Source organism: Glarea lozoyensis (genome assembly GCF_000409485.1).
Source record: "Glarea lozoyensis ATCC 20868 chromosome Unknown GLAREA18, whole genome shotgun sequence".
In the NCBI taxonomy this organism is placed as follows: Eukaryota; Fungi; Ascomycota; class Leotiomycetes; order Helotiales; family Helotiaceae; genus Glarea; species Glarea lozoyensis.
In genome coordinates this window covers 455,774-478,003 of record NW_007360992.1, presented here as the reverse complement: position 1 = coordinate 478,003, position 22,230 = coordinate 455,774, and the positions used below count along the sequence as shown (strand labels likewise).

Genomic DNA, 22,230 nt, shown 5'->3' with positions numbered 1-22,230 from the left:
CTATGATATACCAATAATACTGACCCTGCTCCACTAAACCCCGCGAAATACAGCGTGGTCGAAATCTAATTTAGGCAGCATAGGCTGCGCAGGGTGCAAGCAACTTCAGTGTGAGTCTCGTTGCTCTGTGGCCTAGCTCAATAGAATGACTATGTTTGATAAAGGGACACATCAGGGAAATTACCTAACGATGGTACTTACAGTAGTATGGCATAGAATTTATTTGAAAACACTATAAAGCATGGATCCCTAGAGGCTCGCGTAGGCCCAAGTCAAACCTAACGCTGGATCCCTCGAAAAGACATATAACAAACTCACACGTAAGATACATACTTAACTCGCAAAAGCATTATCTACCAAACCCAAAAATCTCCACACACTCCCCCTCACCACCCAGCACAGGCAACTCAATCTTCATCTTCTCCCTCACCTCAAACCCCTTCTTATCCATCAACTCAAAAAACACCAACTCACTCTCATGTCTCACCTTCATGGCCAACACCACATACACCTCCTTTCCCCTCGCCAACTCCCCAAGCGTCTTGACTAAATCGGGCACCACATCAGGATTATAAGTGCAATCCGAGATAGCGATGAGATCCCACTCCGTCCCGGCGATATGCGCGGGCAGCGGGGCGGACCAGTCTAAGACCTCGTGAGAGATGTCAGAGGGGAGGGAGGAGAGGTTTTGGGTTAGGATGTCGGTGGCTTCGGGGAGGTCTGTTAAGATGATTTGGGTGGTGTTGGGGAGGGTGGAGAGGGATATGCCGACGATGCCACAACCGGCGCCGAGTTCTAGGATTTTGAGACTCGGTTTGGTGGTGAGAATTGAGTTGAGGATGGGAAGATTGGGCTGGGTGGTAGGGAGGGTAGAGATATAGGCGGAGAGTACAAGACCGGCATCCCTATGTGACGTTAGTGGGATAGAGAACAGAACGTACCTGATATGCGTACCAGATGTGTCTTGCGATTGACTCGCCTGTCTCTTCCCAAATGTGCAAGTCTTTTCCCTCTTTGCCTGTGTTGAAGACTCGTTCGGCGAGCGGTGGTTGGCTGGTGTTTGACGAAGTTGCATTTCCTTTTTGAGACATCGACATACTTCTGACCGCAACCACACCTCCTTCATTTTTTCCTTCTAATACCGCAAAGCAAGAGTCTACAGCAAGATTTTGGTCTTTAGGACGTATTAACATCCGTATATCATCCTTGTGACGTGCCGGGATTTGGAGAACTGCTTCAAGAGCTCTCATTCCATCTTCGCCTTTCCATTCTAATTCCTTTGCCCGGCCGATTACCGTTTGACCATCATCGGCAACAGTCTCAGCTATTACAATGATGTTTGACCAGAGGAATGATTCTCCAAGGTCGGTTGTTATTGTGATTTTTGCTGTTAAAGAGGAAGGCCCGGCTCGTAGGGCATTACTTGTAAGGCGTGGTGGCTTGAGAAAGCGGATGTAATGCATGTTTGCGGTAATGGGGTTGCAAGATGCGGTCGGATCTCGTTCGGTAGGATCAAGTTGAGGCTCAACAACTGGAAGTCGGTTATAAAATTCGACCTTGTTGAAAGCCCTCACGATAGCGTAAAGCCAGAAACTCCAGACCGAACTCAAGGCTGACAGCCCAGTACACTTCCCAGTTCCAATCCACAGCCTCCTCAACCTCAAACGTCACCAACAATCTTTCCTACTAGAGCCTTCCCTCTCTGATACCCAAATCCTCCCAAAATACCCTTATCCTCTTTCCCCTTCCGTCGTTTCTGCCACCAACACCCCCAAAACACAGCCTTTTTAGATCCCCTCCACCAACACTGAACCCAACCTACGTAATCCGCCAACTACCGCCCCAGAGCCTCGCAATCACCAGGCTCCCGAATACCCAACTGCCTCAGCGCTAACACTGCCGCCGCAGGTTGTTGGTGGAGGGGTAGGTAAGGCTGAGAACGTCTCCGCTGTTTTTATTTTCGGCCGCCCGCGCTCTTGCTCCCTTGGATATGATAACAAATAGATGCTAAATCGCAATCGTCAATCTGCAGCTCGATATGCTATCATCTATCTTCTGCAGCTCGATAAACAAGTCTCCTCCCTTGCCGAATATTCTCCAAAACCAAAAGCTGCGGCGCGACCAAGAAAACATCCGCACCCCTGTAAATTCAGGCACGAATCTTCATCAGCCCAACCTCAAAAACACGTCCAATAACCACGACCAAAAATCTGCCTTTACATATGAAATCTGCAGACAGATTGTGCGAGGTGACGCTGTTTTCTGTCATACATACGGCTCTGGAATTTTGCTGCCCGAATGGAAATTCGTGAGGATGATATCACTGATGAGATGTGGTAAAAGCAGCGTGGAGATGGAGATGGAGAAGAGGTGTAGCGCCGAACGCCCTTTTGAAGCGCTGGGGAATGTTGGTCTTACTACTATTAAATTGCATATAGCACAAATTCAACATAATATAAACTATAATAAATGGTATACCCTAAATAGCCCCCGACATCTACTGAGTCTCAATCACATGTGATAATATCCTCACACAATCGCAATTCCTCCTTGCATATACAGAATACTACATCATCTGCAGCCACCAATTCACTCGCGACTGTCAATTCAGCCATTTACGGATAATACCAGACCTTGATATCCCTGCGCAGCCACAGCCTGGTAAACGACAGATTTCAAAAAAGCAAAAGTGTGTTGGGTGTTTATTTTTATGAAGTTGGTTATGGCTGGAGAGGTGTGAGGTTTATTTGTCTTTTGAGGGAAAGAAGCAGGAGGAGATTTATGAAAGAAAGGCGAAGAAGTGTATGGGGATATGTTTTTTGTTAAATTAAAATCCAGCCTGTGTTTTAAGAATTGTCTATGTCTTTCATTAATTCTACCCTCTCAAACAATCAACATCATTCTACAATACACAACAACCACCATCAAAATACCCCCCAAATCCCCAAACATCCCAATACATCCCACCACCATCACCACCCACCCAATCCCCCATCCACAACCATTTGTTTCGTTTCAACTCCCAAGAAAAGTGTTTCGTTTCCCCCAATCCTCCCGAATAAGCCTCTCGACCAAAACCCTTACTACCATCACCTTCCTAACCAAGTACAAATGTTTCGTTTCCCCCCAAAATCCTCCATCTCACCCTCCATCCCTCCCACATTTCTACACCCCAAACCCCCCCTCGCGAATCACGGGTATGATATGCATATCACATCTCAAATCCTTCCTCTTTAAATCCCACACCAACAACACCATACACCATACACCACACTCCACAACACCACACTCCACACTCCACAACCTCATACCAATCCGAAGGATCATGTCCCGCCTAGGCAGTTGACTTGCATAGCCCACTCGCTATGGTGGTGGGGGGAAAGATTGTACGACGATGAGGGGTCGTCTCGGTCAGCTTATGGTGGTGCGCTTACTGAATTGAATAGAGTGGATGTTGTGGGTGTGGTGCGGTGAGATATTAATTCCCAAGTGCGGAGGGTGGAGGGTGATGATAGGATGGGTATGGGATTTATTTTTAAATCCTCTGATTCGGGAGGAAATGCAAAGGGAACCTCACAGTAAGGACAAGACGTTCAGTGATAGATGCGAAATAATCACCACCAAACAAAGTAGCAGAAGTCAATTTTTATAAGTTTTTTAACGTATATTTGATTAATCTTAGAAGGAAAAAGAAAGGTCAAACACATGTCAACAAAGAAAGCACAAAGAACATTTTTTTTCAAGTTTTTAAAATATCTTTAATTGATTCTGAAAGAGAGAGTTCGAAGGGTATAATAATCGAAAAGGACGACGAAAAGAGCCACGCCAAATGCAATTCGCCCTGTCCCAATGTACCTGACATTTCCAGTAGAAAACAAAAAACCAACACAATCCGACCAAACTAAATCGCTGATGTTATTACAATTCACCCATCCGACTCTTGATATGCTGCATCTCATATGCGCTCGAAATAATTCCGTCTCTCATTCCCTTCACTCTGGGTATTATAGATCGCAAAAAAAAACATTTCCCACTTTTTTGGTTTCCCTATCCATAAAGATCTAAATATGCCTGAAATGATCCGGAAAAGAAAAGGGTTGGGTCGCCCCGCCATCTTATTATTCTTACAATGCGCCGTCCAAGGTTTAAGAACGCAGCGAGGGGTATCATGATTTGTTGATTGAATGACCCGTAAGAAATTTGACGATGGAAGAAATAGACTATCTTCCTGCTCCTGTCCTGGTTCGTATTCTTGACTCTCATTCTCACTCGTCGTGTCTTTCAATATCGTGCTGACCGAAAAATTCTATTGTTGTGGTCTCCTGAGGATGTCCTCGCAGTTGGCGTCAAATCGCAAGTTCCAAAGTCTGATTGATGACATGAACTTCTCGGTTTGTTCAAGTTGACGGTCGCGTCCAAAGATGGAGTCGACAAACTCGGTTCCTGCGTTCTTGCCCAACTGAGCTGACTCCTTTCCATGTTTCTTGCCTGCCTTCAACATGGGCGTTTCGCAGGCCTTCAAAAGCTTCTTGAGCTTATCCGTTAATCTTTCTCCTGATTCAATAAAGTCCTCCACCATTTCCCTATTCTCCTCCTTCCTAATGCGTGGCATGCATTCTTCCGCTCGCTTGACTTTGCCGGCCAATTGGATCAAAAGCAACCAGAGTTCACCAGCCATGTCGGCGATTGGGGTTGCAGGTCCATGGTGATATACTGTCCAATCATACACCCATTTACCCAGACTGTTGGCGTCAAAGACACTGCCCAAAAGCATAATAGGCTCTTCTGAAGGATCCCAGTTCTTTAGCGAGTATCCTGGAGGAATGCGATGTTTGCGCGCGTCAGCTTCGGTTGCCTTGGGAGCTGGTGGCGGTTTCTTTGGTGTCGCGGAAGTTCGCGCTGATGTTGGTCGTTGTGGTGTCGAGGATGACTGTCGACGTCGTCTTGGTGATGGCTGGTATTGTGGCGATTCATCATATTCATCCCTATCATATGTCTGACCCTGGGAGTAATAGTGGTCAGTTCCATGCCCGCGATAATTGTGAGTTGTTTTCGTCGGCCGGCGTGCTGCTCGGTAGATCACACCATCAATCACATACTCGACATATTCATATTCATCCTCGTCGGAATCCCCATGATTGTAAGGGGTCCGATGGGAGAAAGAACTGCGCCGCTGCCTCGACTCCTGACGTTGACCAGACCAAGAACTTTTGTTTCGACTCACATTGGCAGCTGTCGCGTAATCTCCCTTGGAATTGTACCGGGGAGAAAACGCGCGTGGAGACTGTGTATACCCGTAGGTATCTCCACTTGATGTATGTCGCGTGTGTGAGTGTCTTGGAGATGGACCATTTCGTGGCGCGTAGAAACCGTGGGCTCCTCCTGATGGTGATGCAGCAGGCGATGGGGTCGCGCTGAATCCGTAGTATCCTGCTCCCGGATGGCCGGGAGGCGTGTTATATGTGTTGTAGTTCATGATATCCTGCTTTTAAAATGTGCGCAGATATCCAAAAAGAAAAAAAGGAAACGAGGTCGAAAACGCCCTATTTCAAAGGCGTTGGAGAGTGTGACGAGCCCGTCACCGTGGTATGTAGTCGGTACGAGAGAAGGAGGAAACCTGTGTCGTTGATCCGTACATGTCAAGAACCGGTTGTTTGAATTCCCCTTGGAGGAAGTCTGATGGTGATGGTTGAAGTCGATTTGATATCGGCTTCGGGAAGGTTGTAGAATGAGCTCGACGAATCCGGCTCGGTAAGTATTGGTAATCGGTGTTGATAGCTTGGGGATCGAAAGATTTGGGATCGTTGACGTCGAGAGACTCGACAAAACAAAATGGCTGGGACGTTAGATATTTAAGACGGCGTGAAATTTCCTGCTCGGATCGAGTGGGTGCTGCTTTGATGGTGCGTTGGCGGGAACAGGGGGCCAACAGGGGTTGATGACTGTATTTGATAGCGAGGGCTGGGCAAGGTTGGGTCAGCGACGGGGGTCAATAAAGTGCAAGGAGGCTAAGACTGCTAGCGTCTGCTAGGGCGCATCCCAGAATATCCGGCCTGGTAATTGGGGAGATGCGCCAGAAAATAATGGGCAGTGCGCCGCAGCAGGAACCGCATCGCACATTCCAGAAGCCGTTTCGAAGAGCAGCCTCCACTCGGAGAGCGTCTACGAGCGCACTGGAGGGTCGCAGAATAGCTGACTTGCGATGACCAAAGGCGGTGGACGAGCGTGCAGCGAGAGTCATGGGAGACTTCAGGCAGAGGCTTGAGCCCGCCGAGCGGCTGTTTCTGAGAGGCTCCCAGCAAGGTGGTACGGAGGATGGACTGCGATAGACTCGAGTAGAAAATTCAAGGGGCACTTACGAGAAATGCATCGGCTTTTTGGTGCAACAGAGCCCCTGGATCATGCTGGAGCGACAGGTGCCGGAGCAGTGAAAGCCATGGTGATTTGGTGGTTCTCGGAAGCGAAATTGGAGCAAGACAAGACACTCGGACGGTGAAGAACCTTCCTGGCGCACAATCTTGAAATTGATTAAAGTGACAATGATGCCGGCGACGAGGACGAGGAGGTTCCTGGACCTGGGGGGAAGACGGAGACGGGGAAGGCTAGGAACGTTGCCGCGCGCCGCCAACTGACAAGTCCGCGTCTTTGGTAAAAACGGGGCCGATTCTATGGTTCGTGAGTTGCGAGAGACGGAGAGCGCAGAGGCCGAAGTGAAATATGGAGTGCTGATGGAGCGCTTCGTATGTCAATACAGTAGCTGAGGTTGCGATGGCGATGTTTCCAACAATGCGACGGCGATGCGCGATTGGCTTGGCCGAGTACAGATTGATTCGGCGATTGCGTTTCTCGTAGTCGTGGTCTCAGCGTGGCGAGGACCTGTTATTGCAGCTTTGGGCCTGGTGTTGTCGAATGAAATGGATGATGTTGTTGTTGGGTGCGCAGAGTGGTCGAAGTGAGGGGAGGAAGAAGCCTGGGATCCTGGGATGGAAGAAACGATAGGCGACAAATCGCAACCTTCGTACTCACCTAATGAGTACGGTAGATGAAAGGCGGACCGTGTAGCAAAGGCTGGAAGTCGAGACTGGTCGCAAAGTTAAAGATGAAGGTTGATGCTATCGTATGGAGGGACAAAGTAACGATGAGCCGGTTGCACCGGTGGGGGAGGTGAAGAAGCTGGACGGGTCTCGTGATAGAGGGGCAAATAATGCTGGTACCGCTGAAGAGGGGGTTGGCTCTGGTTGTTCGCAATGGCAATGATGATGCTGCGGTCGCCCTTGGCCTACTCCGTGGTCGATATTGTTGTTCGTTGAAGCTGTCGTATCCTCTATTGTCTGGCTCCTTTTCAATCCTCTGTTGGGCTCCGGAGGTTCTGAATCAGGGACACAAGTCGATATATCTGCGCATCTCATTCGGTCCCAAGGTGCCCTAGAATCTCGTGGAGGGGTCGCACTGCTTGCACCACTCGTCAATTGCTTTCCACGAAGGACAGAGATCCGGTTCCTCGCAGTGGTTGATGACTGGTGGTGCCCTTCTCATGCGTCCAGGCTAATATCTTCCTGGTACAGTACGTGCAAACAGAGAACGGAGTACGGGCTGAAATGCACGCGTCTCGGGTGTAAACCGTGGTTCGCTCTGCACTTCTTAGGTAAGATGCAGCGACGATGCCGCACGTAAAGGTCCGTCTGGGAGAGGAGCTATTTTGGAAGAGGCTGCACTTCTTTCCACGGTGACGGTCCAGGCAGAGACGAAGAGCGCAGCAGCAACAGAAGAGGATAGATTGAGGATGACGGGAATTGCACAATTAGACGACCTTATCTAGTTTGGCCCCAAGGGTGGTGCAGTCCGGCGACACGGTGGGTGATACAAACCACGAGCACAAGCAGGAAGTTGCAGTGCAGAGGGGTCGACGTTGAAGGGGGCAGGAATTAGAGAGGGGAAGGGCATGAGAGCTGATATAGACGGATTGAGGGGTCATAAAGAGTGGGTGGAAACACCAAAGAGCTGGCCCCAACCACGGCTTCATTGAGTGTACGACGACGAGGCTGGCTCACTCACTCACACATCTCATGATGACCTCAAATCCAAACTTGGGGTCGTCTCGAATCAGACGAGTGAGCGGGGTCTGGGGCCGCTTCTCTTCAACATGGTTTCCACGACGTCTGACACCTTCCCAAGGTAGCGCGATAGATTGGTTGCCAAATTTGAATATTGACCGAATTCGAGCACACCCTCAGTGAATTTCTTACCAACCACATGGCGGTAAGAATAGATCATCGTACAAACCTTTACCCTTGAGGACTTTCGGAATGTACTCGATTTGGAGTCTGGAAAGCGGAGGACCCAGAAGTCAAGTGTTCTGTTCTGTTTTCCTTTAGACGGCATATTTCTTCTTTTATCCAGCCGGCTGCTCGTCCTGGCTTGAGTCTTTCAATCAGCAGCAAAGGCTTCACTCCTCGGTGCCTGCAAATTCTAACCTTGGTTTACGACTTGCACTCTTCTCAGCGGCCCCATCGGTCAGTCTTCCTCCCATGCTTTGCTTGCAACCATCACGCGCCTCCGACTCTGATCTTACACACTTGCAAACGCCTCTGTTCTGAGTCGGTTGATCTTGCTAGGCTAGTACTGAGCGGCATAGATAAACGGATTGCGCCGCAGTCCACTGTAGTCAGAGAAAGAGTTGGAATTATTATTCCAATCAACATACGAAGTAACAGCAATATGTGACCGCGGACAGTGACAAAGGAGGGATTCCTAATCTGTCTCCAGAAGACTCCAGGTAAAGCGCACTGAAAGCTACGCTACCAACAAAAGCCCTCTCCAAGCCAGTGGTTCATGTCGCTTGAGGGTGCATTTCAGCGGTCGCAGTAGCGTTAGGAATCATCAATTGGGAAGATTGCCCCAAGGAATCGCAAGCTAATCGATGCATTGCGGCACCTAATGCAATTCCTAAGAATCCTGTCAGTTGTGGTGCTGCATCGTTCAACGTGCAAGCGAACGATAATGTATCATGTAGGTTGCCATCCCGTTGCAGTCCCTTCGTGACGGCATCCACCGCTGCAGGAAGAGACCGTTGATCGACGGAACTGCTTGTTCGCCATTTGTCTGTCTTGCATCGAGCTCGAATGCCATGAAGTTCATGCTTGCTTTGGGAAAAGCAAACCAACCAAATCCAGCATTTCCTAACCCGGATAGAAAGAGCCTCTTCCTCAGGCGATGAGGCTCAACGCTTCGTCAATCTGCTCGTCTCTCGCCGCTCGTCTCGTTTGCACCATGTCCACAACCCCAGTCCATATCAAATCTCCTCCTCCATGGTTCAACGATAAATGTGCCATGGAATTTGGATACACTTTCAAATGGCAACCGTCAACGGCACGCCCTCCTCCCGCCGTTGGTCCGAAGCAGATCGTACTCGAGACCGAAAAAGGAAACTCCAACTTTTGTTCTGCCGCTTTCTTTCAAACTCCAAACTCCCATGCTTCTCCTTGAACTCAATTTGCAGAATTTTCACCAACCCAAGCCCTCCTCCCATATCGCACGCCGATATCCATCAGGGTTATCAATGTCCTTGCCCTCGCGCCGCACAGATTGAAGCGGTCTGTACACCGACTTCTTGCCAAACACTCTGTTTTCACTTTCCGTATGCACGAGAAGCGGACGCTTTTACGAAGTACAGCAATTCGGTACTTTGTTTGCATCGAGAGGCTTCGGAAGTGCAAGAGGGGCCATCCTTTTGCAAGCCACATGCATATTCTCAGACGTTATTCGCGGACACTTGTGTACACATCCCAGCTCTACACCACGTTTCACAGGATCGTGCACGAACGACACCCTGGCCTGCAGTCCACGCATCTTCCCGTTGAGCTGGAGGCTCTCGTCGAGCCAATGGACTTTCGTGGCTGGATATGATAGCAACCTCGCTGCATCGATGGCATCAAATCCATTGCATCCCCGACATGTGCGAAGACAACACCAGCAGCGGTATACACACGTGTCGACGCGGAAGAGGCAGAAAAGGAGAACATCGGCATGATGACGTCCAGAAGCGCTGTTGATTTGTGGGCTTATCGCACTTTCGATAACATTCAACGAATTTTCGTCAATATATCTTCAACATTCGATGCATGAATATTTTTCTGGCAGAAAGACTCATCACTGCTGGTTGATGAGCCCAGGGCATGAGAGACTATCACAGAGGAGGGTATCACAAATTTCGTCCCAAGATGCCATGTCAAGGATCCATGGAGCCTAAGACATCCCGAATCGTTTGTGGCCGCCATGGGGGATTTGTTTGTTTCTTGCCGAATAAGGATACACGGACCGGCAACACAGGATGAACCGTTGATACGACCTCGGCGCGTACTCCCATAATACCACTCTGTTATACCTACCATTCGCGAGGTCAGAAGATTATGAGGCGCGCTTAGAAAAATCAACACGGCCAATTAGGAGGCCATCGCAAAGTGACAGAAAAGGAGAAGGCAGCCTCGTCTCGGCGACTGAGACATATCAACTCATTGCCTCTCAATACCATCACGAGAGATGATATCTCGAGATGATTGGCATCAAGGAGGACCAAAAACGCGGACGACTCCCGGTGGAAAGCTGCTGTTGTTTCATTATTTGAGTCATCTGGCTGTACAACTTTATATCACATCGGATATAGTGGTCTCTATTAGGTATGTTTGTGCGACTGTTCAATCACGTGAAAGTCCCCCCCTGATCTCGGTACCGAGTGGCAAGAGGCGTTTGCCTCGATTTACAAGCTCCTTTTGTCAACAATTAATGTCTTTCTTTTGCCTCTTTCCCGCGCCGCAACACTTTTCGCCGCTCAAATGTTTTGTCCCGACATTTTCTTTTGGGAAACTTACAGAGCTTCCGAGGATGTCCGGGGCTGGACAATTAATTGGTAAGCGAGATTCACAGAATCGTTAACTCGATAGATGAACTCGGTCATCTGACCAAATGACTATCCACGACCCAGCGCGTTGGTACCCAAGCAGAGTTGCATATACATATCATTGGATAGTTACCGTACCATTCCTCGTCATTTTTGCCTCCTGCTGCAGCAGTACCAAGAATCACCTAATCCATAAGCCTCATCATCACCTATACCTAACTAACTCCCTACAACAGACGAACCTCTTTCAAGATCATCTACCAAACATCATTACGCACTCCTCTACAGGCTACCAGACTTTCATCTTCTGACTCACACTCCAACCCTTCCTATCCAATCACCCAACATATCTCCCTACTCAGCCGCACTATCTCAGGGGAAACAACTCCAGTAGAACCGAATTCCAGGGCTGTTCACAGTCTTAGTTACGGGTTTGGATAGGTTGGAATTACGAAGTCTTTACTGCCTGTGAAGGTTGGTACATGTGATTCTGCCATTTCTTGTGCTGGAATAGGTAATCCATGTCCTCCTTTGAGTACTTCAATGTGTTGTTTGAAGGCTATGCTCTGTATTTTGCCTGTGAGATAGAGTCACGGCGGTTTGTATTCAGATAAATGTTGATCACGCGCTCAGATATGTTGAGAACAAGACTCATGGTGAGTACAGAAGCAAAAGCAGCGTTGAGCGTGTAGGTGGTTTATGCTCTTCACCGAGATTGCTTCTGGTTTGTGGACTGAAAATTGTAATGCTTCCGGAATAATTTGAGAAGGATGGAATGGAGTGGAATGAGTCATTTCTGGTTGAAGGGCTGGGAAGAATGATGGTAAGTTCTTTTTGGCAGCTAAGGTGTAGAAATTTGCCTTGAAATTGAATATATCGTAGTAATACAATATACAATTAGTCTTCTTCACGTCTTATCTCAAATAAAATACCAAGTCAGAATTACTAACACTTTTCCCTTTTTTACTCAAAGCCCAGTCCAATCAACGGATCTACCTAATCAAGCATAACATACCTACCTACACTATCAGACAATCTCTACCTCACCACCACATAAACGCTCCACACCTCGCTATCCCTTTCCACTTAACATCACCATCCAAACACTTACCCACACCCCTCTTTCCATCCAATCAACCTCTTCTTCCCTCCTTCTCCATACAATTTTGACACCCCTTTCCACCGCCCTCACCATCACGAATCCTGCCTCATCTCTTTCTCGCAGATACTCACATCCGAGATAATATCTCCAGTAATCCGCTCCCTCTGACATCACGCATTCGATACGGAAGAGCAGTGGCGTTTAGGTATTTGAAGCGGGTTTACGGTCAAGGGGGAATGGGGAATTGGGTGGTAAGGAAGTATACGTATGACTGGATAAGACTGATGGGGTTATTGTTTCTACGGTGTGCTTAGAGAATCATGTTGTCCTGATACGACTGTTATTCATGTAAGAGAGTAGGTCTTTTTCATCGCAATGAGGTTGTTAATCGACAAAGGGTCTTGACTTCTTCTGGACTATTGACACAACCACGTTGTCATGATGCAGTCTAAAATAGCATATGGTTCCACAGATTCATCACCACGAGTCACGTCTACAATGAGAGTCTAAATCGACAGGGCGCTTTAAGTTCGTTTAGACACTTGATGACATGGTGAGATTTTATTTGGTTTAGGTAGTTAGTTTTTAGAGTAGCAGTGATTAATCAGTGTGTCCTGTTTGAAAAGCAGATAGTGAAGGAATATTAGAAGTTTACAAAATCCATTTTAGTTAGAACATTTACATTTCAAACTCGTAATTCTTATCTTGACTTTTTCTACTTTCGTTTTATTGTAACAAATTAGTAATAGTTATTCTTATAAGTATAACTTAAATTTCAAGAAATACTCTTGTTCTATTTTTTATAAATAATGTTAAGTATAGAAATATAAATACCTACTCTTCTATATTTCAAAATTAGCTATTACTACTTATCTAACGAGAAACTAATATTAAGAACTCGTCTATCTATATTTTTATAAATATTTTCGTTAAAAAGAAAAAGCTTAGTCTACTATCTCTTAATTTAATTCTACTATTTATTATATTATAATTATCCTTAATATACTTTTAACCTATTTTAAACTTACCTCTTCATAATCGTACTCTTACATTTCCCCTAAAATTTTTTATATTTTTTCTCTTTTCTACTCTTAAAGTAATACGGCCTAACTTCTATATAAGATAGAAGGTAAGGACTAACGCCGGCTATACTCCTTTTTTTTTGAAATTCTTCTTCTTTTCTAGTCTCTAAGCAAGAGGGTGAATGCTGTAGCAGAAAGACGGTTACGACTTACTTATCATACCGTCCAACGATAAACCCCTTGTTTTTATATGCTTTGATCAAAAGCTCTGAACGAGGATGGATGAGGTTCTTTTTAGGACGCATTGCATATTCGCCCTGTTCGTTAAAATATAGGTCGAACATGCCGGGCGTATAATGCTTAGGGTAGGGTCGTATTCGATACTGGACCTTACGGAATTCGGGTATCGTAGACCAACTTGCCCACTCTAATTTGAAGTCTAAGTCTGATATGCGGGAGACTGACTCTCGCCAAAGAACTGGAGTTTCGCCGGGTTTCTCGACGTACACCCAGCAATTCGCTTGGTCATTATAGGAGATGCATTCGGGTTTGGCGTTGTGAATGTCTGGGAGAGGCGGTAGTCCGCGAACGACATCAGGTTGACTGTTAGTGACAGGCTTAGTGTCTATTAGAGGTTCCTTTCCTTTCGGAGATTGACAGTCAGATGGATTGTCTATCAAAGTTTTCTATTCACTCTTATCGTCCTCAGACTTCTCTCTGTAAAGCAAGTCCTTAATTACTTGCTTTGCCCCCTTTATTATAGCGCTTATTCTATCTCAAAGTATATTATAATACTTAAGAGTAATAGTAAGTAGATAACTCTTATAAAAAATATATCTGTAAAGAAAAAACTACAACTTAAGACTACTTAGTCTAACTTTGTTTTTATCTATTCTTTATACTTTTAATTCTAAATTCTTTTTGTTCTTAGTATAATATATTTATTATAGGTAATACTGTTTATAATACTTAGGCTATCAACAAAGTAGTACTTTAAAATTTAAGTATAAGGACAAAGAACTTTTGTCTTATAACTTTCCATTATCACGAAAGTGTCTTTGTTCAGAAAGCAGTCAGACTACTCAAAGAAGAGTGACTCGTTCTATGTCAAACATGCCAAAAAAGCCGAGAGAAACAAAGAACAAAATCAAGAGTTTCTTAAACGAGACAAGGTATTTTCTCATCCGCCAGCCAGAAGTTTATCTGGTTCGGGGAAACAGCATGAAAATCGCATCTATACGTGTTGGAGAGGAAGAGTGGCCACTCGTCTAGATTTCTTGTATGGCTATCCCTTCCACCTCCAAATGGTATCTTTACGCTCGTGCCTCCTAGGAACTCTCGTATAAGTAATTTGATCGTCTAATAGCGACCGATTAGTAGTTAATTAACGCAATCGACGTACGTGCACAGGGTTCTTGATTCTCATTAACATAGATATTTTGATCTAACACCGAAGAGCCAGGCAATATTAAGCAGTATAAAAAACGTTGAGTACTACACATCTATCCACTTCCAGAGATGCGAGCAGCGATCATCAGTCAGTGTATTAAATGAGTTGAGTTGAGTTTGAGTTGTACCCGCAACTCAACTCAACTCAACTCAACTCACGCAACTCATGATTTGTTTGAGGTGTTCTTTAATTTAAACTGCGAGCTTAAAAGTACAATTTGGAGATGGAATGGATACAAGAAACCCCAATAAACTCGATTTTATATTCAGACCCCTAACCGAACCACCTCCTACAACTCACACAAACGATCTACACATCTCCATTCTTCCCTCCACCATTCCAAGTCGTTCCCCCATCTTTTCCCAAATTCTCGCCAGCCTTTTCCTAGACCCCAACCGACTCAACAACAACCACAAAACCATCTCCATCCAGAACATCCCACACAACCAGCACACTGATCACTTTCCCATCTTGTCCACCCACTCAAATAAACAATCTCCTTCCCTACACCTCAATCCAATCACGGATTTAACACCACGCAACTTATCACAACGACTTCCTTCTGTCCACGAATGCCAACACGCCCCAGCTCCCAAGTAACCCTCGCTTAATTCGAAAGGAGAGATGTCAGGTCTTTGCAGCCAAACCTTCCCTGCTGATTAGGGCACGAGATAATGGAATATAAAACGTAATCCAGATGGATATGAGGGGGAGAAGGTAGTAAAGGTAGTTCCTTGTTTGCGTGACGGCTGTGTTGATTTAAGAGGTGCGTCTTAGTTGTGTGTTGATTTTTGATGTTGATGGACTGAGAGGGGGGTGAGTGTCAGGTATTGGATACATCTGGGTAGATGTTATGTGTTGTGACTTTTGGATGGGTTATCGGGGAGTTATTAGTGTTAAGGGTTTTTGCTTTGTTTTGGTGAAGTTGGGGGTTTGGGATGGTTGTGATGTTGTATGAGGTGGGAGTCGAGTTAATGTTCATCATTTGTCTGTAAACAGTGTAAAGAGGAATGCGTTTTCTTTAAAGAAGATGAGTCGATTTTCAGTAAAAGAACGACTTCGAAATACTGTTGTATTTAAGCAGCTATTTTCCAGCTCCAGAGCTGTATTGTAAGTAGCTAGATAGGAAGCAGTTCAGGTTTCCACTCGATTTGCCTAATAGTTCACACTATGAAGGTCTGAAGGGACAAAACATGACCTATTAAACCAGCTCATCAAAGCACAGCACGAATGATAAAATAAAGTTTTATACTATCTACTCAATACCATCCCTTTCAAACCCTCAAATCTCTCCCAAAACTCAATACCCCCTCCTCCGATCAACCAAATTCCACAATCCCTCCCCCCTCTCAATCCTCCCCAAGTTCCCCTCCAAAATCTCAAAACTACGATCAAAATAGGCCGTGCCAATCCCACTCACATGCGGCGTCACACTCACATTCTCCAGATCCCACAACTCACTCTCCTTAGGCAACGGTTCCGGCTCCGTGACATCGAGCGCCGCGCCCCTCAAATCGCCGTTCTTCAGCGCTGAAATAAGAGCATCGTGGTCGACGATCGGGCCGCGGGCGATGTTAATGACGAACGCTTTTTGCGAAGATAGGATGCTGAATTCGGAGGTGGAGAGGAAGTGTCTGGTCTGTGGTGTTAGGGGTACGGAGATTAGGAGGATGTCGATGGATTGGGAGAGGAAATTGTGGAGCTCTGATTTGGTGAGGCCGGAGTACCAAGCACTGGGGATGAGACCCTCTGGGTCGCCGGTGCCGGGGACGGTGTAGTCAGTGTACTTTTTACTCTCTGGAGTCTTACGTGGGCTGGCGGTGTATGCTATTACGTCCATTCCCATGGCTTTTGCTACTTTGGCGGCTAGATAGTTGTTAATATATAATTTTTAGAATAGACAATATGGAGAAGAATTACCTTGTCGTCCGATGGCGCCGTAACCGAGTACACCTAGTCTTTGACCTACACTATCTTTGACCGCTCCAATATCTGCGTGAGAACCCCACACATGCTTCTTTTGCAGCTCTAAAAGGAGTTTTTGCTTGTGAGCATTGGAAAGGATTTGCATGACGACCCATTCTGATATCTGGGGTGCGTGGACGCCCGAGGAGTTGGTGAAAGGGATGTTGGTTTCTTTCCACTTGAAGATTGTCAGTTTAGATGATCGGTACAAATAAAGAGGAAAGCAAATTGAACGGTAGATTGTCATGAGATGATATGTTAAGCTGACGCTGAGAAGATCACGACATCTCAATTCAAAGCATGAAATACACAAAACTCACAATAGGCGTCTGACTGGCCCAATCCACACCCGCAGAAAACAGATGAATCAACCTAAGATTCTTCGCCAGCTGCGGTGTTGGTATATATCCCAAGGTGACTAGAATAGTTGCTTTCTCAACCTCATCTATTGTAGTACAACATGGATTAGTCAACAAACTTATATCAAACTGTCATAGACTTCTTACCTTCGGGGATATCTTCCTTGTTTATAATACGAGTGCCTTTTTGGTATGAGAATTGCTTGTAGACGATTTCGACATTTGGATGTTTCTTGATTATACTATCGAGAATAGGTTGGTTGTTTGGAAAAGGTAGAAGACACAAGATGTGCTCTTTGGAGGGTGGCGCTTCTCCCATTTTTTAAGAGTGGGATATCTGAGACTTTGAGGGAAATATTCTGTCGCCACTTGAGATGTTGAATTGGAGATGGAGGCGAATTCGAGGTGGAGGTGGCTTTATAGATCAGAAACACTTTCACAGTCAGTGAAATATATAAGCAATCCAGCCTACAATAGAAGCGGGAAGCCCACTTTGTACGGTCATAACTCGCTTCGATTTCTACTTTGAGCCATACAAGGGTGTTTTATCGCTTTCGCCAGACTCGCAGGGATGACGAGACCTTCCGCCGACTGATTGAGAAGACAGATGAACCGCCACCAGCTAGTACAGGATCTATATGAATGATTATTACAAAATTCTTTATTGGTTATGACCCGAACACCGATTCAAAAAGCAATTATTCTAAATGTTTCCCGCAGTGGGCTGCTTTCTAGCCATCTCGTCGTGTTCATCAATATCTGCAGCTTCCCATGGGTAGCAGATCCATACATCTTCGACAGTACGCGCAGCAAGGTATCTATTCTCGTCCAACATATCTTCTGGTAGGCGACCCTTCTTCTCCTTGTTCTTGTTCTAGTAGCACAAAATTTATTAGCGGGGTTCTGCAGGTACGGGACGAGGCTGGCTTAGGGAGCTCACATGTAAAACGAATATCGAGAATTTGGTTGGCTCGCCCTCATATCCCAACTTCTTGCGCGCGATTTCGACATCCTTCTCTAACTCCTTGACAGCGTATTCCAGGGTTGTGCGGGTATCATCGACCTCATCCACGATCAAAATCCTCTTTCCAACCAAATTCTCCATCTCGCCCAAGCTCGTCAAATCAAGCCATTGAGTTCGCGTAACTTTGGTGCCGGGTTGTTCGACTTCTCCAGGAGTACTCGACGAAGAGGGATGTGTGGAAGGAAGTTGTTCGTAGAGCGAGAGTCCAATTGCCTGGATGGGAATATTTGGAGAGCCCGGTTGCTTGAGAAATGATCGCAAGATGCGCGCTGGAACGTAGCCTCCTCCGCCGATCGCAATCATCAGCTGAGGTTGGAAGTCTTCGAGAATTCTAGGTGCGGCCTCCTGGCATAGCTTATGGACCTATTCAGACGGCTGTCAGATTTTGCGCCTGCCTTCCGCGGGGTATTTCGAAGGATCGCAAACGTACCTGGTTATACGTTACATATTCTTTAACAACCATTTTGAAATACAATGCAAGTGCAATAGAGAATGAGGGTAGGTATCCAAAAGCTCCTGGGTGAGTTATAGAAATTTTTGGGGGAGTGGTAAAGTCCAAGAAGAATTAAAAAAATCTAGGCCCACCAGCCAGCTAAATGGAGTACCTTTTCTGACTCCACGGGCTTCGCCTATTTAGGTGACTATTTGCACCACTCCACATGGATAGATTGCTTCCTCTTCCTAGCGACAGGCCTTTGCTATTTGGCTCAGGGGGTGAAGTTAAAACCAGGGAGTCGTCTCTGTATCACCCCACTTTGTGAGAATACCCAGCCTTGCCCCTCCACCTCCGAGGTACATTTTTATATTTTCAGATATCACCATCTTCACCAGGACTATACTTCACTCGATCGCAAAAGATTTCTATTATGTTTTGAAGGTTACAGAACAGTAAAGCAAATCTCATGGTCTTTCACGTTCCATTGAGTTGATGTCTGACGTCATGGACGAAAGACCCCTCAATACCTACCCCTCCATCCGGAGGAGTGGACTAGAGCTCCAAGTATTTTCAACGGCTTCTCATGTTTCAAATAGCTTTCATGTTTCATGTTTTATAAGACATAGGTTTGATATAACTCCGATCTGCTTGCTTATATCTCAATTGCTATTTACATATTTATCAAACATATATTCAAACACCAAGCATCAAAAATGGCACAAGCACATCACCCACCAGACCTCAAAATCCCCTCCTCTGATGCCACAGTCCGCGTTCGAATTATCGACACAACCTCCCGAATCTCAGGCATACCCATCGATGGCTTCATGCGACCCTCAATCAAAGGCTTCGAATACCTAAATTGCCCTGCCTTCTCCTTCCTAATCGAACACCCCTCCTCCAGGAACCTCCTTTTCGACCTCGGAGTCCGCAAAGACATCGAGAACTTCTCCCCTCGAATCATCAACCGCATCAAAGAAGGCGGCTGGAAAGTAACCGTCGAAAAGTCTGTCCGCGACCAACTCTCCGACAACAACGTCAAGCCCTCAAGCATTGAAGCTATAATCTGGAGCCACTGGCATTGGGACCACACCGGCGACCCCTCCACGTTCCCTCCCTCCACAACCCTCATCGCCGGCCCCGGCTTCAAGCAGAACTTCCTTCCAGGCTACCCCTCCAATCCCGAATCCCCCATCAAAGAAACCGACTACGCCGACCGCGAACTGCGCGAGATATCCTTCTCCGACCTCAAAATCGGCCGCTTCAACGCCTTCGACTATTTCGGCGACGGTTCCTTCTACCTCCTCGACTCCCCGGGCCACGCAATCGGCCATATGTGCGGTCTCGCACGCGTAACCTCTAACCCACCATCCTTCATCTTCATGGGCGGCGACGCATGCCACCACGGCGGTGAATTCCGACCCTCGAAATACCTTCCCCTACCCTCGAGAATCGTTCCAAATCCGCTCAAAAAGCGCGGTTCGCAGCCATGTCCAGGCTCCTTATTCGAGCCTATCCTCCGTGATGGCGATCGTACGAAGCCGTTTTTCGAAATTCCAGAGGGGCGCGTGGCGCATGATACGGAGGAGGCGAGGAGGACGGTAGAGAAGGTTATGGAGGCTGATGCGAGGGAGGAGGTGTTTGTGGTTATGGCGCATGATGATACGGTGGGGGAGGTGGTGGATTTGTTTCCGGGGTATGCGGATGGGTTTGCTAGGAAAGGGTGGGTGGGGGATTCTCGGTGGTTGTTTTTGAGGGACTTTGAAGAAGCAGTGGAAGGGCGTAAGGAAGCTTAGCGAGATGTATAGAGATTTGTGTGTAAGAGAGAGTGTTGGTCGTTCATCGGTAACGTATGCTGCTCAAATTTGGGAAGAGGATGTGAGTGTACAGTAAGCGAGCTGTACGATGGATGTGAGTTGTACACGAGAGTTGTACCACCTATGAGTCTTGTACTATGTATGACAGTATTTGGACAGCCTATTGTATATGTTGGATATGTACACTAGTTGATAATTAGACTAAAGATACTATAAATATCAGAAAAATACCCACATACTACTAAGTATACAAACTATCATATCATCAAATCATAATCCATCACCCCTGCAACACCTAAGTGGAACTCGTTCTTCACTCCTCCTTAACCCTCATCTCCTCCTCCTCAACACAATCCTTAAACCCCTCACCTCTCAACCCACTAACACCCTTCCTCACAACGCCACTCCGCAAACTCCTCGCGTCCCGTTCATAAACCACATTAATAACCATCAGACTACACACAAACAACCACACATCCCCGCCCCGAACCCCGCGCCACCAACCCCTCTTCCGTCCCACCTTCCAAAGCGAATCGATACTGGCACGTGCACTCTGCAAAAACTCTCCTCTCGCCTGTCTCCTCACGATAAAGCCCCACAGACCACCTAACATGCCGCCCAGGAAGAATCGTTGCGTAGCGAGGAAGTGTCGCGGTAAGAGCTGCTGGAAGAAACAGATGGCGCCCCAGGACGTGCCGATGGAGCCGGCGACGAAGGAGGAGTAAAGGAGGATGCGGGAGGCGAGGTTGTTGAGGGTGGTGATGGGGGCGCGGTAGAAGCGTTTGTAGGAGGGGAGCGAGAGGACGAGGAAGACGGCGGTGAAGAAGCGGGTTAGAGAGGGGAAGACGCGGAGCCAGTAGGTGAGGTAGGTGCGGAGACAGGACGGGTCCGAGGGGTGAAGGGTTGCGCAGGTGAGGGAGGCTATTAGGGGGTGCGCGGGGGAGGTTATTGGGGAGATGCTGACGAGGGAGGCGGGGAGGGTGGTGCTGTTTGGGAAGAGGATTGGGGAGATGAAGGGGCTGGAGAGGTTAGAATGCCTGACACTTAAAAAGGGGGGTCGTGACTTACGGATAGTTGAGACGGGCGACTTCCGCGAGGTTATCAACCACTTTGCGTGTGCTCGGCCATGGAAGACTTGCTGGGTAGTCTTCCGGCCTGGTTTGAACATACTGAGGGGAGTATTTGAGGATGAAGTCACCGTATGCCTAATACATTTAGTTAAGCACTAAACGGACGAGAACTTTACTTACCGTAGGAAAGCAATCCTTGTCAAAGACAAAAGCATGTAACAATTGCCCACAAGTCAACGGATACAGCAACCAACTACCCCACCACCAAGGTCTCTCCCACCGACTCCCCTCCTTCCCCCATATCCACCCCTCATCCTCCGCGTGATTATACGCAAATTCCGCCGCTCGACTAAGTGCATATATCGATATACTCACTCTAAGCTGATCCGCAGGATACACCGCAAGCATGAACCCAGCCAGACTAGCACCCACAGCCGGAGCAAGTGTTGATGTGAGAGTCCGACTCGTCCTTTTATTCCTCTGACGGAAAGGTCTCGCTTCGGGGGTGAGAAGATGTGCTCTCAATCGCGTGAAGAAGCGAAAGAGTATGCGATGGAGCAGCAAAATCGCCGAAAGGGATAAGGACAGTCGGAAGTTTGGAGATTTCCACAACGAAGCTTTTCTGCCACTACAAAACCGAATCAGCTTTACTTTCTCGAAAAAATTCATTGACCTAAACATACCGCAACTTATCCCCACCAAGAAACCTCTCCTTAATAGCCCCCCAAGCCTTCAAAGCCGCACCCGTCGCAAGGAACACCCTCAAACTAGCCCTCACAGCCGCCGCATTATAATCATCGCGTCCCGGTCTATCAAGGAGTTTCTCAACTCGCGCAACCGTAGGCGCGTTTCTCTGGAGGACCTTCGAGCGCGAGATGATAAATTTATGAAGGGTCTCGTATTCTTTCGGGGATATGGTATAGCGCAATGCGTTTCGAAGTATAGGATCCGCGGTGGATTTGGCGGATACGCGGTCGCGTGATGGCTTTGGCCCTTCGTCAGAAGTTGAAGCCATTATGTTGGCGATCTCACGGTGGCATGGAGAACGTTGTTGATGTTGTGAAGCATAATGATGTTTGACTTGTAAG

General features: G+C 47.0%; 6 protein-coding genes across 6 annotated transcripts; 1 reads left to right on the top strand and 5 right to left on the bottom strand.

Moving 5' to 3' along the window:
* Nucleotides 1-349: 349 nt before the first annotated feature.
* GLAREA_12391 (S-adenosyl-L-methionine-dependent methyltransferase) lies at nucleotides 350-1,463 on the bottom strand (the record flags this gene model as incomplete). The annotated part of the gene is made up of 2 exons (XM_008083173.1): nucleotides 350-905; nucleotides 955-1,463. 2 exons carry the CDS (start codon nucleotides 1,461-1,463, stop codon nucleotides 350-352), a joined length of 1,065 nt encoding a protein of 354 aa, XP_008081364.1.
* A 2,843-nt stretch (nucleotides 1,464-4,306) lies between these two features.
* GLAREA_12390 (vegetative cell wall protein gp1) lies at nucleotides 4,307-5,476 on the bottom strand (the record flags this gene model as incomplete). The annotated part of the gene is made up of 1 exon (XM_008083172.1): nucleotides 4,307-5,476. One exon carries the CDS (start codon nucleotides 5,474-5,476, stop codon nucleotides 4,307-4,309), a length of 1,170 nt encoding a protein of 389 aa, XP_008081363.1.
* A 10,295-nt stretch (nucleotides 5,477-15,771) lies between these two features.
* GLAREA_12389 (NAD(P)-binding Rossmann-fold containing protein) lies at nucleotides 15,772-17,114 on the bottom strand (the record flags this gene model as incomplete). Its single annotated transcript, XM_008083171.1, has 4 exons — nucleotides 15,772-16,337; nucleotides 16,392-16,614; nucleotides 16,757-16,881; nucleotides 16,943-17,114. The coding sequence occupies 4 exons, from the start codon at nucleotides 17,112-17,114 to the stop codon at nucleotides 15,772-15,774; spliced, it is 1,086 nt and encodes a 361-aa protein (XP_008081362.1).
* A 384-nt stretch (nucleotides 17,115-17,498) lies between these two features.
* Nucleotides 17,499-18,282, bottom strand: GLAREA_12388 (PRTase-like protein; the record flags this gene model as incomplete). Its single annotated transcript, XM_008083170.1, has 3 exons — nucleotides 17,499-17,669; nucleotides 17,736-18,182; nucleotides 18,250-18,282. 3 exons carry the CDS (start codon nucleotides 18,280-18,282, stop codon nucleotides 17,499-17,501), a joined length of 651 nt encoding a protein of 216 aa, XP_008081361.1.
* A 686-nt stretch (nucleotides 18,283-18,968) lies between these two features.
* On the top strand, nucleotides 18,969-20,051 carry GLAREA_12387 (Metallo-hydrolase/oxidoreductase; the record flags this gene model as incomplete). Its single annotated transcript, XM_008083169.1, has 1 exon — nucleotides 18,969-20,051. The coding sequence occupies one exon, from the start codon at nucleotides 18,969-18,971 to the stop codon at nucleotides 20,049-20,051; it is 1,083 nt and encodes a 360-aa protein (XP_008081360.1).
* A 334-nt stretch (nucleotides 20,052-20,385) lies between these two features.
* GLAREA_12386 (uncharacterized protein) lies at nucleotides 20,386-22,157 on the bottom strand (the record flags this gene model as incomplete). The annotated part of the gene is made up of 4 exons (XM_008083168.1): nucleotides 20,386-21,091; nucleotides 21,141-21,277; nucleotides 21,323-21,770; nucleotides 21,826-22,157. The coding sequence occupies 4 exons, from the start codon at nucleotides 22,155-22,157 to the stop codon at nucleotides 20,386-20,388; spliced, it is 1,623 nt and encodes a 540-aa protein (XP_008081359.1).
* Between the last annotated feature and the right edge of the window lie 73 nt (nucleotides 22,158-22,230).